Genomic DNA, 20,393 nt, shown 5'->3' on the forward strand with positions numbered 1-20,393 from the left:
CTGCAGCAACAGAGAAAGAGAGAATTGAGGAATTGCGGAAAGAAACGAACAAAAGAATGGAGAATTAATTGAATTCAACAGCAGGAGAGAGAGGGAAAAAAGGGCCAGAACCTTAGTTGGGCTGCAGCAACGCGTTGCGTCATTGAGATCGGGTCGAGGTTCAAATCAACTGGAGTCCGAGTCAGTTGAAACTGGAAGTAAAAGTACCTGGTAGTGGTTGTGGTGGGTTCGTTCCATTGCTTCCACTTTGGGGCCTGAGGGATCTTTTGGTGAATTGGAGGAGGTTTCAAGCACGGTGATTGGTGCATCCCAATCTGGGAAAGCTCCGTTCCGCTGCGAGAACGTGATCTTCCGCGCTAAGCTGAATTGGGTCGACGCCTCAATTCTGCAGCCAACCGGGCAGGGGGACTGAGTCCACTTGGTTCGTTTGAAGCCATCATCATCATCATCATCATCATCAACCATCATCATCATCATCCATCATCCATCATCCATCATCCATCATCCATCAAGCAGGCTCAAAACTTTGATTCATGAGATCGCACTAAGTCATCCCACTCTCCCTATTGCTACTGAGATTGTTGAATACGGTTCTCCTATTTCAACTTCCCCCTCCACTGTACTTACTCCCTCCGACCCCCACATATTGACCCCCGAAATATGACAACATCACCATCTCTCCCTCCTCTTCCTCTTCCCTCCGGCATAACTTCCCGCTTCATAACCACCCCCTCCCTCACAACCCATATCCTGGAGGCTGGTTGCTCCCACAACCATGACCGTCCGCTCATAATTCTCCTTCACGGTTTCCCCGAACTCGCCTTCTCTTGGCGTAAAGTGATACCTCTTCTTGCCGCCGACTACCACGTTGTGGCACCCGATCAGCGGGGGTTCGGCCGCACCTTGGGTTGGGATACCCGCCCTTACGCCAGCGCCGACCTGCACACTTTCACCGTCTCCTCCCTCGTACGCGATGTCGTCCTCCTCGTGTATGCGCTGGGGTACACCTCCGTCCACTGCGTGGTCGGGCATGATTGTGGCGCCGTGACCGCCGCCATGTGCGCCGTGGCGCGCCCGGATCTTTTTCGCAGCGTTGTGCTGCTCAGTCATCCTTTCAATGGCATGCCGGCGCCGGCGAAGGAGCTGTCGCAGCGACAGTCCAGCGCAGGAGAGGATATACACTCAACTCTCTTGAACCATGGCCGCAAGCACTACAAATGGTACTACTCCACGCCTTCCGCGAACGCGGACATGCTCCACGCCACGGGGCCGGACGGGCTTCATGGCTTTTTGCGGGGATACTTTCACCTCAAGAGCGGTCGATGGGAAGGGAATCAGCCGCGCATGCTGACGGGTTGGACCGCCGAGGAGCTCGTCAAGATGCCGTATTACTATGTGATGCCCGCAGAGTCGACGATGCCTGAGGCCGTGGAACGGCATATGCGCGAGGAGTCAGAGGAGGGATTGCGGGCGTCGCGCGAGTGGCTTCCCGATGAAGACCTCGCGGTGTACGTGAGGGAGTACCAACGGACCGGCTTCCAGGGCGGGTTGAATTGGTACCGGGTACGCACGGCTGAAGGGGGTCAGTACACATGGGACCATGAGGTCTTTACAGGCAGAAAGATTGACATTCCCTGCACATTTGTGTCCGGGAAACTCGACTGGGGCATCTACCAGGAGCCAGGTGCCTTGGCTAAGATGGAAAATGGAGTGGTCTGCAGTGACTTTCGCGAGATGATACTAATCGATGGGGTCGGCCATTGGGCTCCCCAGGAAAGCCCAGAGCAGGTAGCCCAGGCAATCTTGAGGCTCGCCGGCGGTATTCAATAGCCAACAGACGATCGTAAAGTAAACATCGCACTTAACATGATTCATGGCAGATAACAGCCTCCATCCAATATAATATGGATTTCCCCTCGGAGTACCCTCTACTTGATGCGCTCCTGGCTTTCGCCTGCGGAACTAGGGTGCATCACATACGTCCTTTTCTGCGTCCGCAATTGCACAGGTAGCCAACCGAGGAAGTTCAATGGTGAAGTTAAATGAAGGCGCAAGTGACTACTAACATAACATTGTTCAGGATGGGCGTCGGCATAGGCATTTCTGCATCAGTCTCGGGACGCCCCACAGAGGTTTCATCAGATTAGATGCAAGAAAACTTGAGGACGATGCGAATTACTGCTAGGATGGCAGTGAAGCTGAGAACCTAATGGGAAAGCGGGACCGTGTCATCGGCACTCGATCTCTCCTCCATTCCAATTTGTAGTCCTGCAGTAAGCAAGACTTGGCACTCTCTGAGCCATACGCCTCGTTTGATTCTATCAGCAGGTTCAGAGTCTCTCTCTGTAAAGAGGACCCGACTGGTCATAGGATGAACAATACACTTTCAACTTCAAATAATTCTCAGCCCTGGGCCTTCAAGGAAGTTCCCGGAAACGAAAGATATCACATGTACACTGCCTAGTCATCATATAGCCATGTTGCTGGGCCGGGAGCATAGATAGATTCATTCATTCGAGGACGAGATTTGATTCGATCACGGCGTCAAGCCGATCCTAATCGTAAGCCCCGACTCAATATCCCACCAACTAACTTACAGCATAACATTTTCAATACAAGTTACATGGGCCGCCAAATACATAGGTGCAACCACGGATCTCCATCAGCGCAACAAGCACACGTAGAACTAAACACCGAATCTGAACTCGCGGACCTTCTTCTGGTAGTAGAAAGACGCCAACAGACCGGCGGCACCGAGGACCAGGGGCATGGGGGCCCTGGCCTTGGTCTTGACGATTCTAGGGATCGCCGAGCCCAGCAGGACGATGCTATTTCCCAGGGCAAGTTCCGTGCCGTAATCCTTGTTCTCCTTGATCAAGTAGCCTGACGGGCCGTCAGTACCGCAGATGAAGTAGTTTTTCTGGAATCTAAGCGAGGTCTTTTGGCTCTCAGACAAACATACCGGCGAACCCATAAGATAATCCCAATCCTACCCCCGCGATCAAGGAGGGGGTAGAGCCAGTGCGCATGTATCCGGCGATGCCGCCGGCAGGCACTATTTGAAGCAATTAGTGATGGTTGGTTCACACTCGAACGAACAGTGTGGATGGAAGGCATACGCAGGGCCGCAAGAGTGAAAGACGGGTGCTCGGCCATGATGGGTGACGGGGTTGTTTGTTGTGGATGTGGTTCTGTTGTTCTGTTCAAATCATGCCATTCCCATGGTATTTGAAGTTCCGTCCGAAGGTTCCAGGAGCTAGTCCCCAAGGGGCTTAAATGAGCGTACTGCATAAGTGGAGATTATTCAGCAGAGAACATGCATAAAGAACTTAAGGTACTCATCCCCGTCCGCAAGTTACAGAAAGTAAATAAAAATAAGAGTTCTGGAGTTCCTCCTCCGAGCCAATCTCCGTTGTACTGTAATTCCTCGTAGATACTAGTTGCGATCAGACAAACGTGCTGCACAGGATGAAGCTTTCATACGTACGTACATACTGAGTACCTGTACTCCGTCTTTCATGACCCACAAACCCGATCAAACCCCACCGCCCCCCGCATCTCCAATTTTTTTGCGCTGTTGCGCTTCAGCTGCCGCAGAAGCAAACCGGCGTTGAACTCGGTGCATTACTCCCATCCACATCAATCTCACGATGCCGCACACCTCGCGCAAAAAGAAGGCCACCGGCGCAACCAAACGGACCACAATCACCGACTCCACCGGCTGGACACACGTCACCACCACCGGTCACGCTCACCGTGCTCCCAACCCCCGCCGCCGACAACAACCAGCACAAGAAGAAGGACAAGAAGAAGAAACGTTACTACCCGCCGAAGCCCCCAAATCGCTCACCCTCCCGGACCTCCTCGCGCAATACCACACCCACCGCGTGAAATGGAGCGCCTCCGCCACCGCCGCAACCCTAACGGCGACCATACGCCGACACGTGCATCATGATTGTGAAGTCGAACCCGAAGCACACCCACAACAACAACAACAAAAACAACAGCCGGTACAAGAAGAGGACCCTGATACAATTCCCGGGGTATCTCCAGCCTCCTCGCAATCCAATCCCAATCCCAATCCGAACACTACCCACCCCATCACCAACATAATCTGCATAGGCCTCGGCAGTCCCAGCGGCTTTCTCCGCGGCGGCTGGGTCGATCGACGAAGCGTCTCCCTCTACCAACTGAATGCATTGATGAGTGTGGTGGAGTGTTTTGCCCGTAAGGCAATCCTTGCGTCCCGTACCCTATGTTCTTCCCCAATTCCCTAATTTGCCAATCCCGCAAAGCAATTTGTTGTTGAACTACTATTCTCTATTCTCTATTCTCTAAGAGGCTCGGCTGGGGATGACAAGTTTGGAAAAAAAATATGGAAAAGAAGAGCCGGATAGACTAACCAGTGAGGTGCATCCTCGTCCAGACCACCGAACCGCAGCGGATATTCCGACTCCGACTCCGACCCTGCCCGTTTATGCTCAAGATCCAGTCTTCAACTCCCTCGATCATGACCTTCTTACCTCGTTCGGCATCACTGTTGTGAATCACCCGGACGGCTTTGAGAAAGTTACCCCCGGCTCGCTGCTGTTCTGTCCCGGCGCGGAAAAGACGCACCTCGAATTGCTGCTGGCGCGAAACCCGGCCTGCGTGGTTGGGGGCCCGCTGGAGGACACGGGGTCCGAACACATCGACCGTTATGTGGCAGGGGTTCGGTCGATGCGGTTACCACGGTTTGAGGAAATGAAGGAGGCCTTCTGGGAGCAGAGAGTTTACTATACCACGCGAGAGATCGAGGATAGGGACGAGAAATGATGTGCAAGAAAAGAGTCCACTCTAGGCGACAGGGCAAGGTTCCCTCAAAAGAAGAAAATCAAGCACTCCATCAGGAACATCATTATCAGAGGCAGACGTCAGCAACGCAAGCATAGATGATATGTGGAACTAGTTGTCGATGGCTTATGACCGTCACTATTGACAAACTATATACAGGTCAAGAACGGGGGACAACATGGACAGTCCCTTCCGACCGCCGGAACACAGTCACCCTCTCATCCGTGCAAAGAAATCACAGGGAACCCAAACACCCGCAAAGAGATCCACGAGAAGCCATTAATCTGTACATCGTCAAAACATGGCGTATGTCGCTGGTTCGTGTATACATCGAAAGACTCACGACACGCTGAGTCGGAACTTGATCAGGAGTAAAAGGTGGAGAGTGTGAATGTCGTTCATGCCGCGGTCTTGCCGCCGCAATCGGGGATTTTCAGTCCCGGTTTCAGCTTGCGAGCCGCATCCATCAGCCCCCATTTGTCCTCCCATTCTTGGCCTTTTGTGTTATACTGAACTTTCCAAGGCTCATCGAAGGCCTCGAACCTGTAATCCATTAGACCTAATACCACAATCAACTGACGTCTGACGTACCAGAAATACTCAGTCCCGTTCTCTAGTGCCTGGCAGACCCAATCCGCCATGAATTGGTTCATTTCATCGATGCCTGCCACAGCTCCCTGCGTGTCAGTTTGGCAATTATCACCATCACCACAGTCATTCCCTCCACCGCTAGGCCACCCCACTTCGGAAATGATTTGTTGTTTGTTGGTGCCGACGGTCAGTGGAGCATCGTGATTTTGCCAGAAACTCCAAGCCCAACTGGCTGCCTCGGCGGCTTGAACACCGCCAAAGAACGGATGAATGTTTGACATGACGAAATCTGCGGCATCGACCAGCTCCTGATTCCAGTTATCACCTAGGTCTGACGTGCCAACCGGCAAGTCGATGCTGTTCTGCTTGAAGTGGTTCTTGACGTCGGTCATGTAGCTGATCAGGGTTTTCTGGGCCGTGGCAATGTCCGGGCCTGCCCGATATAAAGCTTCGTTACCAATTATAGCTCCTTGGAAGATTGAGGTGTTGTTAGCTACATCAATGATGTTGAAGAGCTGCTTGACCTGGCGGTCGCTGGTCGTTTGGTTGCTGTCGATCCACACACCCAGCCAAAGCTTCATGTCGGTCAGATCGAGGCGGTCGATAGCAGTCAGCACCAATTCCGTCTGGTTGCAGTCTGTTCCATATAGTCGAATGGTGTTGGTCAACTGTGAGAGCACAGCGAGGTCGCGCGTGACATTATTCTGGGATGGAGGATACTTCAAGCAAAGCGGGTACTGTACTCCCCAGGGTGTATAATCCAACCCAGGAAAAACCTTGTGCAGGTTAGCGTTGTTCATCAACGCTTTGATCTCCGCAGAATCTTTGTCGAGTAGTCCATCCGACGAGTCCGACGAGTCCGAAGAGCCGTCCGCGGAACTGTCCGAACCATTTGCCGAAGCGGGAGCCTCGCTACTCCGATGACCCAAAATGCCGCCGACCGCTCCCCCGACAATGGCGGCCACAATAATGAATGCGAGAGTGAGTCCCACAATCCATGCGCGCTTCCGCCTGCTTGCTCCGGCTATCGAGCCCGCTCTGGGTCCCTTCTCGGTTGCTTCCAGACCCACGCCAGGCACAGGTCCGTACGACGGACTGGAGTCTTTCTTCCCCCCTCCGAACAAGCCTCGGAGCCCACTTAGGATACCACCTGCTGAAGCTCCACCGACCGCAGCAGCACCGGCTGTCCCGTGCAAACTGTGATCCCTTGACGGCGATACCCCCTTTGGTGCGACATTGACAAATCCATCGTCCCCGTCATCTGCGATTTCATCCGGGTTGAAGGTGAGTGGGTAATTCTGCGTAGAGTATACCGACTGCCGCTGGTACGGGCCCTCACTGAACGCACCGACCCCTTGATAGGGACTATCTTGAAAACTGTGCTGAGAAGGCGTTGCAGCTGGGGTCGAGTGCCCTGTGACTGCACCCGCCGTACGAAGCGCGACATGAGACCCATAGGAGTCGCGCGGCCGCAGAGTACCCGAGCCGGCATGAACCGTTTCCTCCGCGTCGGGCGGTGGTGCAGGGACGTAAGGATTCTCGGCCCCCGTGGTGTGGTAGTCTCGTTCGGCGGGAATATTGTACAACGGACCGGCTGTTTCCCTGAAAGCGTCAACTCCACTCTGACGGTCATGGGTGTTGGCAACGCCCAGGGCGATACCACTGATGCCTCCACCCACGGCTGAAGGGCCCATGTTGTCCATCCCCGGCGTTGCGGTGAAATGGGTGCGTGTGTGTTCTACGCTCCGGTTCTCCGGCACTGTCTCCAAAGGTCCGTCGCTATCCGTTTGACTCGGTCTTTGGTGTAGTGTGGGGGTACGGTTCATGTCCATGGCGCTGTACTCGTTGCTGCCGTCCATGAGACGTCCCTCTTCTGGGGATAACCGCTGGCGTGAACCTGCGACCACCGACCCGTCATCACCTTCGCTGTAACTAAATGCCCGGTTGAGCCCGGACATGGCTGTAAGAAGGAATGGCTGATTACGCCAGGATGGCGCTGAATGATTTTTCTCAGGGAAGTTGAGCTGAAGAGACAAACCTAGATAAGATAAAGATAGATGCCGGAAGATGCGGGAGAGATAGAGGTAAGCAAACAATAGTTAGGGACACAGCTTTGTAACCGAGGAGGGCGGAGAGGCAACGGCAAGGCGCGGGGAGAGGGGGGGGGAGGAGTTCGGGGGAGGTTGGTTGGAGGGTCTGAAAATAGCAGCAGGATCAGGCAAGGACGAAGGAACGGGACAAGGCAAGTTGGCGGGATTGAACCACTGGGAAGGTCATTCACTAAATGATATTGACTAGGAGCGAGACAGCGGTTTGGAACGCGAACAGCATGCGACGCGGCAAGTGCGTTGGGGAATGGCCCGTGGGAGAGACTGCCAGGGACTGGAAACAAAAAAGAAAAACAAAACGTGGAGAAAAAGGTTGACTATTCGACGCAACCATACGAAGTACAGATAAGACAAACATCCGTACTTATTGACAATAACTAGCCGGCGTTGATCTGAATTCATTCACCGCATGCATCACTGGACCTGGTGGCGGCGGCTGGTGACCGGGCAACGAAAGCGGAGGTCGACTCGTTGCAAAGCTTCTTACTCGTATTACTAGTTTAACTATAGTTAGTAACTTCTACTCCGGAGTGAGTCTCCTCAGAATGCGGAGTACCCGGTCTGGCACCTGGCGGGCGGGCGACAGGGCATGATGGCATGGTGGGCATGCAATGGATGGCACTACCGGCACTACTGGAAGGGAGCAGAGAGGGTCCAAACTAAAAACAGGGTCTGTGACTAATCCCGTTTAGGCCACACCCGGTTCCGGATGTCGATCATGAAAGCCCAGGCTGTGTGATAGTTACTGCAGTCTGGAGCTTTGTCCGGTCGCGGATAAATGCCTTTCTTTGCTTTCCAGTTGCTATTCTCTCTTTTTCGTCTTAGAACAATCTGTACGAACACCTCGACAATCACAACGTGGCGTTGTAGGCTACACCACCGGACAGCAAACGGATCTTACCACTCTAATAGTCCCGACTTTGAGTACTACTTATCTCAGACCTACTTCGGAACCGCAGTCAGGTGGCTCAAAATGGCGCAACGAGGCGGACAGAGTCATGCAACAAGCCGAATGGAAAGAAGAAAAATATGCATCTTCCCTCCTTTCACCACGCGCAGTGGAACGAGTCATACATACAGCATATACATACAGCATACATATATGCGAAACAGATTCAACTCCATCAGAAACAGCCACGCCTCGCCCTCGAACATGGCCTCCACACGAGACCAAGTCATAATCTTATCGTTCTCCGCTCAGTCAGTGCGATATCCGTAGCTTCGTCGTAGATCCCTCGCGACACAATCCAAATGTACGGCAGATCGAACAATTTGGAGACAACAGAAGACACAACTCGTTTCAACACCGGATCTCACAAGACTGCCATGATTTCCCTAAGCATCGTGGTCTCATCTCAGCGGAAAATCTACAAAATGATCACCAGAATAGCCCAGGATCGGGCTTCCATAGAAATGACTCGAGAAACAATAAAAGGAGTGTGTGCAGAGAAGGCGGCGTGATCGCCGAGAGGAACTAGTAGTTCAAAGAGGCATCACATAAGAAGAATACGCTGGGAAACATCAAGAAAAATCGGAACGTAAGCGGTCGCAATGAGCGAGAGATCCCAACTCTTGCTCAAGAGCAACTAGGACAAAGAGATTTCAAGCTTCAACTTCTTCCGCACTGTGTCGGGAGGCAGAGAGAATATGTGCCGTGGCCTCTCTGGCGGGGGTGACTCGTCGCTTGCGCTCAAGAAAGCGCCGCTTTCCCGCTCGCGTCTCAAAATGTTGAGGGATCGCCGAAGGGTCCTGGCCCTCAGCCACCATCGCGGCGCGCATTTTGTTGCGGTATGCATCCACTATCATTTTCAAAATATCGGACTCAATATCTGTCACGGATACACAGGATTCCACGAAGGATTACACGGAGAATACGTACGTGATCGTTGTAAAAACATCATCCGTCCTGCAAATACTCGGCTTTGGCTCCAGCTAATTCGGTAGGCCAAGTCGTTGAGGAGAACCTCCTTCCGTCGTCGAGCTCGAGATAGCCGAGGAACCGCGATATCGCTCTCACCATCGATTTGAGGAACGGGAACCATGACCCGTCCCGCGGTCGGTACCTCGTCGTCTTCATCGTCGAGCTCGGAGCGATCCTTGATGAACCTGTTGCCAGGCACGATTGAGGCGCGAGGGCTTCGCATTTGAACAGGAAAGTAGGTCCGAGGGAATACCGAGTTCGTCCTCCGGTAGGAATCAGGAATTTCATCCATATCAACTAGGTCCAAAGAAACCTTCACCCGAACGCGTGCGCCGCGTTGGGTGTCGTCTACCAGGATGAATTTGCGAGGTTTGCCACCCGGGGGGGTGCCAAAGAGAGCTTCAGTGCTAGGGTTTTGCTCCTCCTCCTCGTCCTCTACCTCTCTAATACGGCTCGCCGTCGCGACTGTTGGAGGCCGCCCTAGAGCCCCTATGCCACTTTCCCGGAGCAGTGGTGGTATTGAAGGACCCCGCGGTCCACTGCCAATATTGCCTGCCGTTGGGTAAGAGTGAAAGCCATGGAAGACTTGGGCGTTGCGAAGTTCTGTGGGGGACTGGCCAGGCGGCGGATGATCTGATGCAAGTGGACGGTGGATCCCGTTCGGAAATTCCGGAGGACCTGACAAGGACAATATGAAGTTTATAAAATTAGCCTACGCAAGAAGCAAGGTGTTGTGGTTAAAGCAAGCAAAAGCAGATCGAGTGCACTTGCAACACATTCAAGGCAAATTGGGTATGAGAATCGATAGGAAGCAATACAAAGGAGACTGGAACATGAAAGGCGAAACAGCAGATAGAAGTACATAGAGCACAGAACTTATTTTTCCATGAAGATTGGGCCAGTCGTGACTATTCCTCTCAATCGAGGAAGCGACTTTGGCATGATACACATGATACACGGTTGTCGTTTTTGTGTAACAAAAGTCGGAACAAGAAGTGCTTCATACGTGATTGTGGTACATACCGCTGACTTCTTCATGGGCTGCACCTCCATCGGGTTGGGCATGGTGATGGTGTAGCTGAGGGGGGCCCATGGCCAAGGGCCCTAGCCCTGGGTGTGGAGCGGCTGCAGCCAGATTGGCGGCTGGGATACCCGGAGCAACCGGCGTCGATGGTGCCATATGCGGTGGTGGTGGTGCGGGAAGCCCTTGTCGTCTGTTCAGCTTAGCCATCCTTCTCACACGGCGACTGCGAAGACGTGGATCTTGGTTGCTATTTCTCCAGCTATCCACAGCCCGCTGAATTAGACCGCGCTTCCCCCTCAATGCAGGGTTAAGTTCGGCTAATGCCCATCCAACGGCGTTGCATTCCGTTTCATACACCAAGCGATTACCCCGGTACTGATCCTTGCTGCAGCACGCACGAGGGTACACACAGTTCTCGGTCTTGAATTCCTGGCTAAGGTTATCCACGCTCACTGACTCGACGTCGCATCGGATAGTATACTCCATTTTCACACGGTCCCGGGAATATTCGAATGCAATCCATTGAACTCCGTTGCTATCCTGTCTAACAACGAGAGGCGTCGTGGCAGGAATTGGCCCGGGTGCTGCACTAGAGCTTGCACCAACACTTGAGCTCTGGTGATGAGCAATACTACCTGAAATGGGTGCAGCGGTCGTAGCAGGGAGCGGTGGATTCAGCATATTTCTCTGGGGGGGAGTTGGTTGTTGTACGGTAGCAGTGGGACTGTTTGCAATAGCACTACTCGGGCCCTGGGTGGGATGATGAGGCAACTGTGCAGTGCTGGTCTGATGCGGCATCATCAGCGACTGGGTCGTAAGGGGATGCTGCTGAGGCGATGCATTGGGCCCATAAGGTGAGGGCTGAACTGGATTCATTGGCGAATAGGGTTGGTAACTGTACATTTGAGACGTCATCTGTGGCGATTGTGTGTAGATGTTCCGACTGTGCGGCTCGTGGGTCTGCGATGCTACTGAAGCGGGTGAACTGGATTGGGGTGTGTGATAGATCGGAGGATATGGCCTCTGCATCTGTGCAGCCGTTGCCATAATTTCAGAGGGGCCTGTTACGCCAATCAGCCATGCATTCTGTTTGAAGGTCGGAGCTGACGATATATGCATACCACTCGACGGGTACTGGCTCGGTGCACTGGCTGTTGTATAGGTTGAATGCGGTGTGTAGTATGGTTGTTCCTGTGATGGACCGTAAGGGTGATGGAGGACACCGTGCGCTAATGGGTGGGAGTTGTATGGCCCAGAAGACAAGGTAGTCGATGGCTGATGGGGTGACCCTGGTTGTTTCGATGATTGTATGACGGTTGCAGGTCTAGGATGCTGAAGATGGTGGTGTTGCGCGCTTTGATGCCGAAGCTTGAATGAAGCAATTGGTTAGCCTGGACACTTATCATGGGGGATGGCGATGATGTCCCAGCGAGAAGAGTTGTGATGTGTGTTTGTTAGAAGCAAATGAAATGTCATTGTCAGATCTTAGGCCACTGCCAGAATCTGTAGAGAGCAAAGGAAAAGACAGGGAAGCTGCACTGCAAGGAATTTCGATCTATATCAAGGTAAACAGTAGAAAAACGTATGAAAGGAAGGACTCGAGCTCCCTGTGTCTCAAGGCGAAGAGAAATGCACCGCGGCAGTGAACTCTACTATCCAGTCCAAACCAGGGCCGATTTCGGTCGTCGTCTGCGCCTTCTCAGCCTTCGTAAGCACATTGTTTCCCTCGGTCCGTAGCAGCCACTAGAACTGCCCCTCGCGCCCCTGTCGTAGCGATAGCTGAAAGCAATTCAGCTACCTAGTCACACTTCGGGAGGAGCAGTTCGGGAATCCTAGAGGCCGCACAAGCGAAATTCTCGGCTCTGGCTTTTGCGACGTCATCATGAACCCGCCAGAGCTGATGCAGAACCTCGTGGATGAGAATGCTTGAGAATGCCTTTTTCAATGCAACTCAGACAGAATCATTGGCATATGAGGAGGAAGAATCGCCGATTGGGGGGCAGCATAACCGCTCTGAAGTGATCAGTCGTAAACAACGTACAACAGATGTCATCAGGCCGACGATCTGACCAGAAAGAAGTTTTGTCCTTTATCGTTTGAGATTTGGTGAGAGGGCTTCAGAAGCTCTTCTGGTCGGGCTATGGTCGGGGTCGATAAATATCCACGAGTCCTGCCGGGTGCTTCCTAGGAAGAGCACATGCGCGGGAGACTGGGTTGCCCTTGTTTGAAGGCCAAGCCAAGCAGCTATACGAGAAGCGCAATAGGAAAAAGATGCAAGAAAAGCGAAACACGGGAGTACGACTCAGCGAAGGAGAAGGGTTGCTTCATAGGTTTTCAGACAGCGAACGAGAGAAAAAGAGAAAATGCACTCACGGGATCCTCTGCAGGTTCGTCTTTGAATCTAGTTGCGGGTGGATGAGCCAGGTCAGTCTGAACCATGCCGGTCATGACTGACCTCAAATGGCCTCGACTGATGTCTTGCTCGTTGAGTTCGTGTTCCTCGTGCCAGGCAGATTGGTACGTCTTTTCTGTATCTTTTCCGTTCCTTTTTTTTTTTTTTTTTTTCTTTTTTGCTTTTGTTTTTGTCTTTCACTTTCGACCTTACTTGCGATAGTAGAAGATAATATAGGTAGGAAGTCAAGACACTGTAGAACAAGGTTTGTCTTTCTCTTGGGGGACGAGGGTGAGTGGTCTCTAAAGTCCAAGCTCGGACGGAGGATGAAGAAGAGGGAGTGAGGGAGGGGGCGGCACCACAACGGTTACGGGAAGGATATCTTGACTAGGGGGAGACGAACAGGTAAAGACCAAAATCAAAGAGAGGCTGAAGGGAAACGGTAGTGGCTCAATGGTCAGTGTGGCTCTGGACTGGCCTTTGGGGGGGGGGGGGGAGGGGAGAAGGGTTGTGTAGGGGAAGAGGAGAAAGCAAAAGGCCTGGCTGGCTCAATGGGTTAAACAGTGCGATGCGAGTGCGAGTGTAATGTGGAGGGTCCAGGGTCGTTATTTAGCTGCGCGAGAGATCCATTCTCCAGCACCAAAGGATGTTGACAACCAACAACTATCCCCGAACAGGAATGGAATACAAGACTAAGATCTTTGGAGAAGGGGGAAATAAAGATGAAGTGAGAGGGGAAGAGAGAAAAGAGGGGACGTTGGAGGGAAAATAATATTCGAAAATAAAAATCTAGAATTAGGATTAGAGCAAAAAGAAAAAAAATAAAAAATAAAAACCATTAAATATTAAGACCAGATGGAGAAAAATCTTTAAAGGGAGAAAAGGGCATTGGAAACATAATGGCAGTGATGGAGGGCAGGACAGCGTTAGAGGGATTTGGCTGTTAGTGGAGATATCAGAGTGAGCTTGTTACTAGCGGGAAGGTGGTGTAATATTGACCAGGATGGATGCAGGACAGAAAGATCAGAGACGACCGCAACAGCGTTAGGTATGAGATAGCATAGCATCCAGATACTTGTGGACTGGTGAGAAGCAGACCGTCCACAGATGACAACACGTCCTAGATGTTTCCAAAGAACTCGATAGTTGACAACATGCAGCGACACGGTAAATCGACTACTCGAAATTTTTCTGATCGCAACAGAAGTGCAGTGTGAGAATAAGGAAACCGGAGAGAAAGTATGGTACGCATAAGTCGGGTAGAGAGGTTCAAAAAACAGAAAATGATGCACCGAAGCCTGCTTGTAGGCATATGCCTCTCCAATGTTTCTTGGTTTGATACTGAAGAAAGTACGCGGATCAGGTGATGGATAAGAAAAGGAGGGATACTTGCAGAAGCACTGGAAGACAGTGGGTAAATAACGCAGACAGCACGTATGTTCAACACTTTGGAAGGCAGATTTTGATTCCGACTTGGAAAATGGTCAAACAAAGACAGAACAAAGAACCACTAGAGCCCAGCGCAAAGAAGAGACTAACATGCGATTTAGAACATCAAGTTTAACCTCGAACGAGCGCATTTGACCTCCCCCGAACCCTTAGCAATATCTGCGTCATCTAGAAGAGACTGGGAGAAGACCTCCTGAGCGATATTGCCCATAGACACAGCCATCATTGTTCAGTGATATGTGAAATGAGCCTTCAATGGCTAAGCATAATTGTAGGTCTGTAGGTCAAGCATCCCGTATGCATGTATAACGTTCACAGTCTGCCAGTTATCGTTCAATTCACAGACAGCTTCACCTTCCCGAGCAAGACCTATTGCTTACTACGGAGATAGGTAACTGATCTGATCCTCAGTTAATGAATGCTGACTGAGGACCTGCAGCTGAATCTGAGGACTGTCTGTTATTAGCCCCACACTGCCGAGACACATGGGGCAAGGACCATTAGATAGGTGAAGACAGTGAGCATATGTTATCAGGTAAGAACTTCCCTCTGACAGATCGTGCTGCGCGAAAAACTTATCATCCTCGACTCTCAGTGTTGAAGTTGCCTCCATGTTACCGACCTCGAACTATAAGTCTGCTCTACCGCACACCAAGGACGGAAAGGCACCGTTCCAGCAAGTAAAATCGAGGCTCGTTGAAGGCAAAATCTCCCATTGGCATATTGGGCTACAATACCCACTCAGGTAGTGGTTTAGGTTTGCGATGAAAAGCGAGAATGGGCTGGTGTGGAAATGAATGATGAGGATGGAAGATTGGCGGCGGGAGGATTAGGCACGACACAGTAGCCGTTTGTTTATTCCGAAGGAAAGTACTCCGTACCGTGGGTAACATTACAGTACTATACATTGAGGACTGGTAACAGCTACAGACACCCCCTCCATCACGGGTCAACACCGCAACTCTCTTCGGGACGTTCCTTTAATCCTTCTCATTCACTTTGATTAATGGGCAACAGGTTTACTCCGGATAGCGCATTAACAGCGAGATTTGGAGAGATTCAGGGAAATGTACGTAAGCTTAGAACGGCGACAACTCTTCAGAACAGGCCGAGCCGGTGCCCGGATGCCCTCTGGGCGGCCTGCCTGCCTCTGCTGGGTCTCCATGAGGCCATGGAAGGCGATGATGTAGTTTCGAGGAGATCTTTCCAGTACTCCGTACAGTCAGTAGTTTCGTGGGAAGCATGCGGAAGTTCACTTGTGATTCCTCAAGATTAATTGTGGTAGGGCCCATTTTTCTTTTGGCTCTTTCTCTGTCTTCTGGATTTTGTGGCTCTTAATTTCTCTCGTCTCCCTCGTCAGTTTCACGGGACGTCCAGACAAGCCAGAGATAGTAGAAAAATACCGCCATACGCGACCCGACTCGATCTGGTTACACTCCGGTAAAAAAAAAAAGCATTCGATCTGACTTGCTGCTGTCAGCCTTGTGCCCGCTTCCCACAAGCGCCACACCACCGCATTTGCTTCATCTCATCCTCCCGAGCCCTTCTCCATCAATCAAGATCAATCACCCTACCGCATGAGGGATACGAATCAGATCAAGTTGGTCTGGGTGCGACTGTTCAACGAGGATGTGACTGTTGCAACAGAATGCCGTCATTGCTCGCTCCACTTCCCCAAGATCCAATTACAAGACCTGTGTACATAAATTAATTGATGATTCATTCTCTCCGCTTCGCTCTTCAGAGCGAGATAATGCATTCATCAACCATCTACGGAGTACGTCCTTTGAGATCAGTAACTGCCATCTACAGGTTGTGCAACCCCAGCCTATTGGATGCGAAGCGGCTGATCAATCATTGTGATTTTGGTGGGTTGCTGATCCTGCCGCTTCCCGGCCGCTTCAGCTAGTTTCCTGCATCATGCCTTAAGATTTATCTTGTCATCAGTTCGAGGAAGTGAGGAGAGCTCTTCCTGGAAGCGATCGAGTCACTCTGGAAGCCAAGAACGGCTCACGGCTTGTCTCAATGGGAGGGATGAACTCATGGGATCACACAGGTCGGGTCGAAAATCTTCCCACGCCCCAGATTCCACGCCAGTAGCAGCCTCAAGAGTCCGAATTCAAAAACTGGCGTGCCAAATCCTCTTCAGTGGCTTGGCTTTACCACCAGTACTTTCGTGCTGTGTACACTCTACTACGTGCATTCAGACAGTAGCTCCAGTAGTGGTGGGGCTTGGCGCGGGCAATGAGAAGATAGACACAGTATGCTTGCTTTTTAGTGGAAATTAATGAACGAAAGTCAGGAGAGACGACCATCATGATTCTGCCTATAGCTAAAGTGTCGCTCAACTCTGCTGAAACATGGCAGCTTTTCAGCCGGCGAAACATGTTCGCTTCTTACAGGCTCTCATCGCGCTTCCTTGCTGTTTTGAGCCAACCCAGGCGCCGTAGGAACATTCCTCGTGCATCATGTATGTCCAGGCTTGTCATAACTAACTTTCTGTCTCGGATGATAAGTCAACGGCTGTTCAATGCATGCTGCGTTCTTTTTCCCGGCTTTTCACAACATATGCGGCACGCACTCGGTAGGTAAGCATCTCTGTACCATGCTCCTCATCTCTGGCTCCTTTTGTCCGAGGTTCCAGCAATGCTACCGTGCACTACACACTGGGAGGGTCTATACGCGGGCTGGTTGTTGTTCCTGCTCGGAACTGGCCAGCTCCGCACAGATGCTGGCTGGGCCTCACTCTTCTCCCTAGATGGCGAAGTCAGGCAAAGGGATAGATGAAACTAAGCTCAGTAATCTGCAGCGAGGCTAGCAAGTCGTCGTAATCAAGGCCATAACATATTGTTCCCAGCGTAACTAGTCCCGAAATCTAGAAGATCGAGTCACTTGCGGCATCACACCCTCAGGGAGGCTATGTGTGTGGTTTGCTCAAGAGAAAAAAGGCGAACTGCACACAACGGTGTCAAAATGTATCTGGAGTTTGCCTTTAGCATGCCACTTTGAGATCGCTGCAGGGTGTTTGAGACGGCGTTCATAGAGCCGTGTCTTTTCCCCCCGGTCGCTTGCCGTCCACCGGCTGATTTCCTGATTTCTACTCCGTACATTGACTTAGCTCAATTACTGGTCTGACTCCTCCTGGCCTCTTCCACCTGCCGCCTACTGCTTCGCATAACTGTTTCTGTTGGCAAGTGCATGACATTTTCCTTCCCACTGATATCCTGTACGCTATCTTGACATGTCTAGATGCTCGAGTCGATGGGAGATGAGGAGCTGAAGAGGAACTAACACTAAATACCTTAAAGCTTTGCACAAACGGGGAGGAGCCCGGAACCGAGAATTAACACAGATACAGTAATGGCTGTGTTACATTACCCGGTATTGTTCGTATCATGTGTCTCTGGCTAGACGCTTCGTTAGCATCCAGTGTACTCCGTAGCCATGACCTATATCCCGTCTCCTTCTATCCCTTTTATAGCATTAGCACTCTTAATTACCAATTGACCTCAGAGAAGACCCTTTATGTCTTTGACTCTCTCAACTGGGGTCTTATCACCGGGATGATTATACCCGCATCAATTTCGCGATCCGACCCGACATTTCACGCGGCACGGAAAATAATGGAGAGGCCGTGCTCCGAAACAATCAAGCGTGTCGATTTGAGTTTGTGGAAATCAGCAGTTGGTTGATGGCTCGGTTCAACGCGCGAACTGACACCTACCTAGCTTCTGGCATAGAACATATGGGGCATACAGACGCGGCCTTTGTCGAAATTTTGCTGGTAAAAGTGGATATGGAGCCTGTCATGAATGAGACAGTTGCTCATGCAATGTCACTTCGCTTTTTGGTCAGTGCTCAAAAGCGGCCCTCGGCCTGCGACTAATGAGCACGCGGAAAGTTACCTTGGCGTGGCTTTTTGTCGCGTGTGATGACTAGCTAGCACTTTGAGAGTCGTTCTTGTTGATCAGCCAATCTCAGACTCTTGTTGACTGGTTGAAACTTACCAAATCGAGCAAGCTATGGAACGTTGATGAAGGAAGTTCCCATAGCTGAAACTAGCCCCAACTTGAGCCAAAGCGCCGCGAATCACAGCGGAAACGCGGAGAAGGAACGATATCGAGCTCGCTAGAGCAGAGACCAGGAACCACTTCTCTTATCGACCGACGGGGGGCTCCTGTTTCCGCTTCCGGAGGGATGCCCGAAATCCGAATTGATACCCTAGTGAGTTAAAGAAGATTAAGAAAAACAAACCCCTGGGCGGATCAGCCGAACTGCCCGGAATATGGCCTGGTGAGTCCCTTCAACTCCATTACAGATCGACTAGGCTGATCCGGCCTAAGACTTCGGATCTAGCAAGCGACACTGATGGCGCTGCTGCGGGACCGTTTACTAAAATTGACATTGCCCTGGAGCAGAGCTTTTCTCGAGGCCAGCCGATCGATTTGGCGCCTACGCCAATTGACAGTGCTATGCACCTAAGGGTGGTAGTCAGTTCCCGTTTGTCAATCCATGAGCTTCATTTCAAGGACCATCGAAATTGAGGGTCAGATGTATTGATAGAGAATGTGATGCGATTCGCCCGACGGCTCCGCTCTTATGCTGGTAGCCCACTACCCTTTGCAAGTACCGCTTGGTAAATTATGTAGTCTTTCTATTGAAGATCGAATTCAACCCGTCAATGCATCTGATTTGGTTATAATATCAGCTCTCTTGTTGCTTTCCATGACTCGCATTGATATTGGTTCGCGCGAACCAGCCAGAAACAGGTCCAATGGAAAACAATGTATTGCATAGAAAACGATAGCAACATCTGCTACGTTTCCATTTCCATGTGAGACAATCCTCTAAACTTCCCTTGGCCTCTCGTTTCTCCTCTTTTTGTCTTTCTTTAGTAGTGGTGTCAGTCATCTCTTGCCTCTGGCAGTGATCGGCAGCTGGGGATGAGATGCACATCATACTGGTCACTGCACAAAGCAGTCATGCAATCGACCATGTTGAAATGAGAAGGGGTTTCAAAACATGCAGTACGCATGCCCATCGACACTTCGAAGATTTGACTCAAGATAACTTAGAATTATCTTCTCTTTCTGACTTCCTTATCGCCTGTTGACCCCTCTAGTTCTCATTACTTGTCTAATGATATTATCACCAGCATTGAAATTGGGTATGTTGGAATACTTGAAAACAGTACCCACTTCAGCCACTCACGAATACAGCACTCATCTAAGCCGTGGCTTCGAATGGGGCTTGTAACTGGCAAGTTTGCCCCGCAGCCCGGCGCCACTGGCTAGAAGTAACTACTAAACTAGTCTGCGATAGCCTCCGTTGAGGCCGTTCCTTAAGAGGTCTAGGGCAAACTCATCATCATCACGTCGTCACCTTTCCTTGACACCTAACTATATACAGAAAAGCTCTCGAGACCACTGCATTTCCGGTATCAAGTGGCCGCCATCAGCTGTCAATCGCCCCCTTGGAAATGACTAGCCTGGTTGTATATGACCATTACTGTTGCGTACGAGAATACGTTGATGTAGCTACTTCTACGGAGGATACTGCGCAGTAACCCGCAAACATTCAAGCTTGCCTAAGGCTAAGGCTACCTGTGCCCAGGTAGTCATCTCATATCTATGCCTTTGTTGTGGGTATGTATGTATTCTGTACTCCGTAGTAGGGAGAGAGCATAAGCCGAGGAACTGGCACAGTGATTGGTCGCGCCTCTGCCTATCGTTAAAAGTAAAGGTAGTATGCCTTCACCAATCGTATGTGCAGTACAGTATCTGTGTACAGCCTCGTATAGTAAATATGTACAGTACAGAAAGGTTTCATCCGTCCCTCTCTTCGTCCTGTCCTTCCCTTCAACCTTCCCCTCCAATTTCCCGACCGGCTTCGGCTTCCCCCCGATTGTCACTTACTGGCACATTGCAAACTTACTCTAGCAGCTACCCACTCTTAATCAACACCCAAATCCCGTCCAAGGAGAAATCCCGCAACTGGGATCAATGCAATCGTGATCGGCTTGGGTCTTTCTTGGCAGGAGACAGTAGCCAGCCCTAGGGCAGTAGCTACCTGACT

At 51.2% G+C, this 20,393-nt stretch overlaps 5 protein-coding genes across 5 annotated transcripts; 2 read left to right on the forward strand and 3 right to left on the reverse strand.

The window, feature by feature from the left end:
* The first annotated feature begins 420 nt into the window (after positions 1–420).
* On the forward strand, positions 421–2,018 carry BP01DRAFT_116085 (alpha/beta fold hydrolase). Its single transcript, XM_025570352.1, has one exon. The coding sequence runs from the start codon at positions 661–663 to the stop codon at positions 1,828–1,830; it is 1,170 nt and encodes a 389-aa protein (XP_025434916.1). The 5' UTR covers positions 421–660; the 3' UTR covers positions 1,831–2,018.
* Positions 2,019–2,488: 470 nt separating this feature from the next.
* On the reverse strand, positions 2,489–3,222 carry BP01DRAFT_353242 (TMEM14 family protein). Its single transcript, XM_025574131.1, has 3 exons — positions 3,120–3,222; positions 2,963–3,055; positions 2,489–2,883 (listed from the first exon to the last, which is right to left on the reverse strand). Exons 1-3 carry the CDS (start codon positions 3,154–3,156, stop codon positions 2,687–2,689), a joined length of 327 nt encoding a protein of 108 aa, XP_025434917.1. The 5' UTR covers positions 3,157–3,222; the 3' UTR covers positions 2,489–2,686.
* A 428-nt stretch (positions 3,223–3,650) lies between these two features.
* BP01DRAFT_288493 (SRR1 family protein) lies at positions 3,651–4,815 on the forward strand (the record flags this gene model as incomplete). The annotated part of the gene is made up of 3 exons (XM_025571542.1): positions 3,651–3,957; positions 4,054–4,218; positions 4,442–4,815. The coding sequence occupies 3 exons, from the start codon at positions 3,651–3,653 to the stop codon at positions 4,813–4,815; spliced, it is 846 nt and encodes a 281-aa protein (XP_025434918.1).
* Positions 4,816–5,231: 416 nt separating this feature from the next.
* bgt3 (putative cell wall glucanase) lies at positions 5,232–7,382 on the reverse strand (the record flags this gene model as incomplete). The annotated part of the gene is made up of 2 exons (XM_025571532.1): positions 5,232–5,376; positions 5,425–7,382. The coding sequence occupies 2 exons, from the start codon at positions 7,380–7,382 to the stop codon at positions 5,232–5,234; spliced, it is 2,103 nt and encodes a 700-aa protein (XP_025434919.1).
* Positions 7,383–9,134: 1,752 nt separating this feature from the next.
* BP01DRAFT_288398 (uncharacterized protein) lies at positions 9,135–12,925 on the reverse strand (the record flags this gene model as incomplete). Its single annotated transcript, XM_025571535.1, has 5 exons — positions 9,135–9,331; positions 9,412–10,131; positions 10,477–11,538; positions 11,599–11,845; positions 12,851–12,925. The coding sequence occupies 5 exons, from the start codon at positions 12,923–12,925 to the stop codon at positions 9,135–9,137; spliced, it is 2,301 nt and encodes a 766-aa protein (XP_025434920.1).
* Between the last annotated feature and the right edge of the window lie 7,468 nt (positions 12,926–20,393).

Source organism: Aspergillus saccharolyticus (assembly GCF_003184585.1).
Source record: "Aspergillus saccharolyticus JOP 1030-1 unplaced genomic scaffold BP01scaffold_3, whole genome shotgun sequence".
Classification (NCBI taxonomy): Eukaryota; Fungi; Ascomycota; class Eurotiomycetes; order Eurotiales; family Aspergillaceae; genus Aspergillus; species Aspergillus saccharolyticus.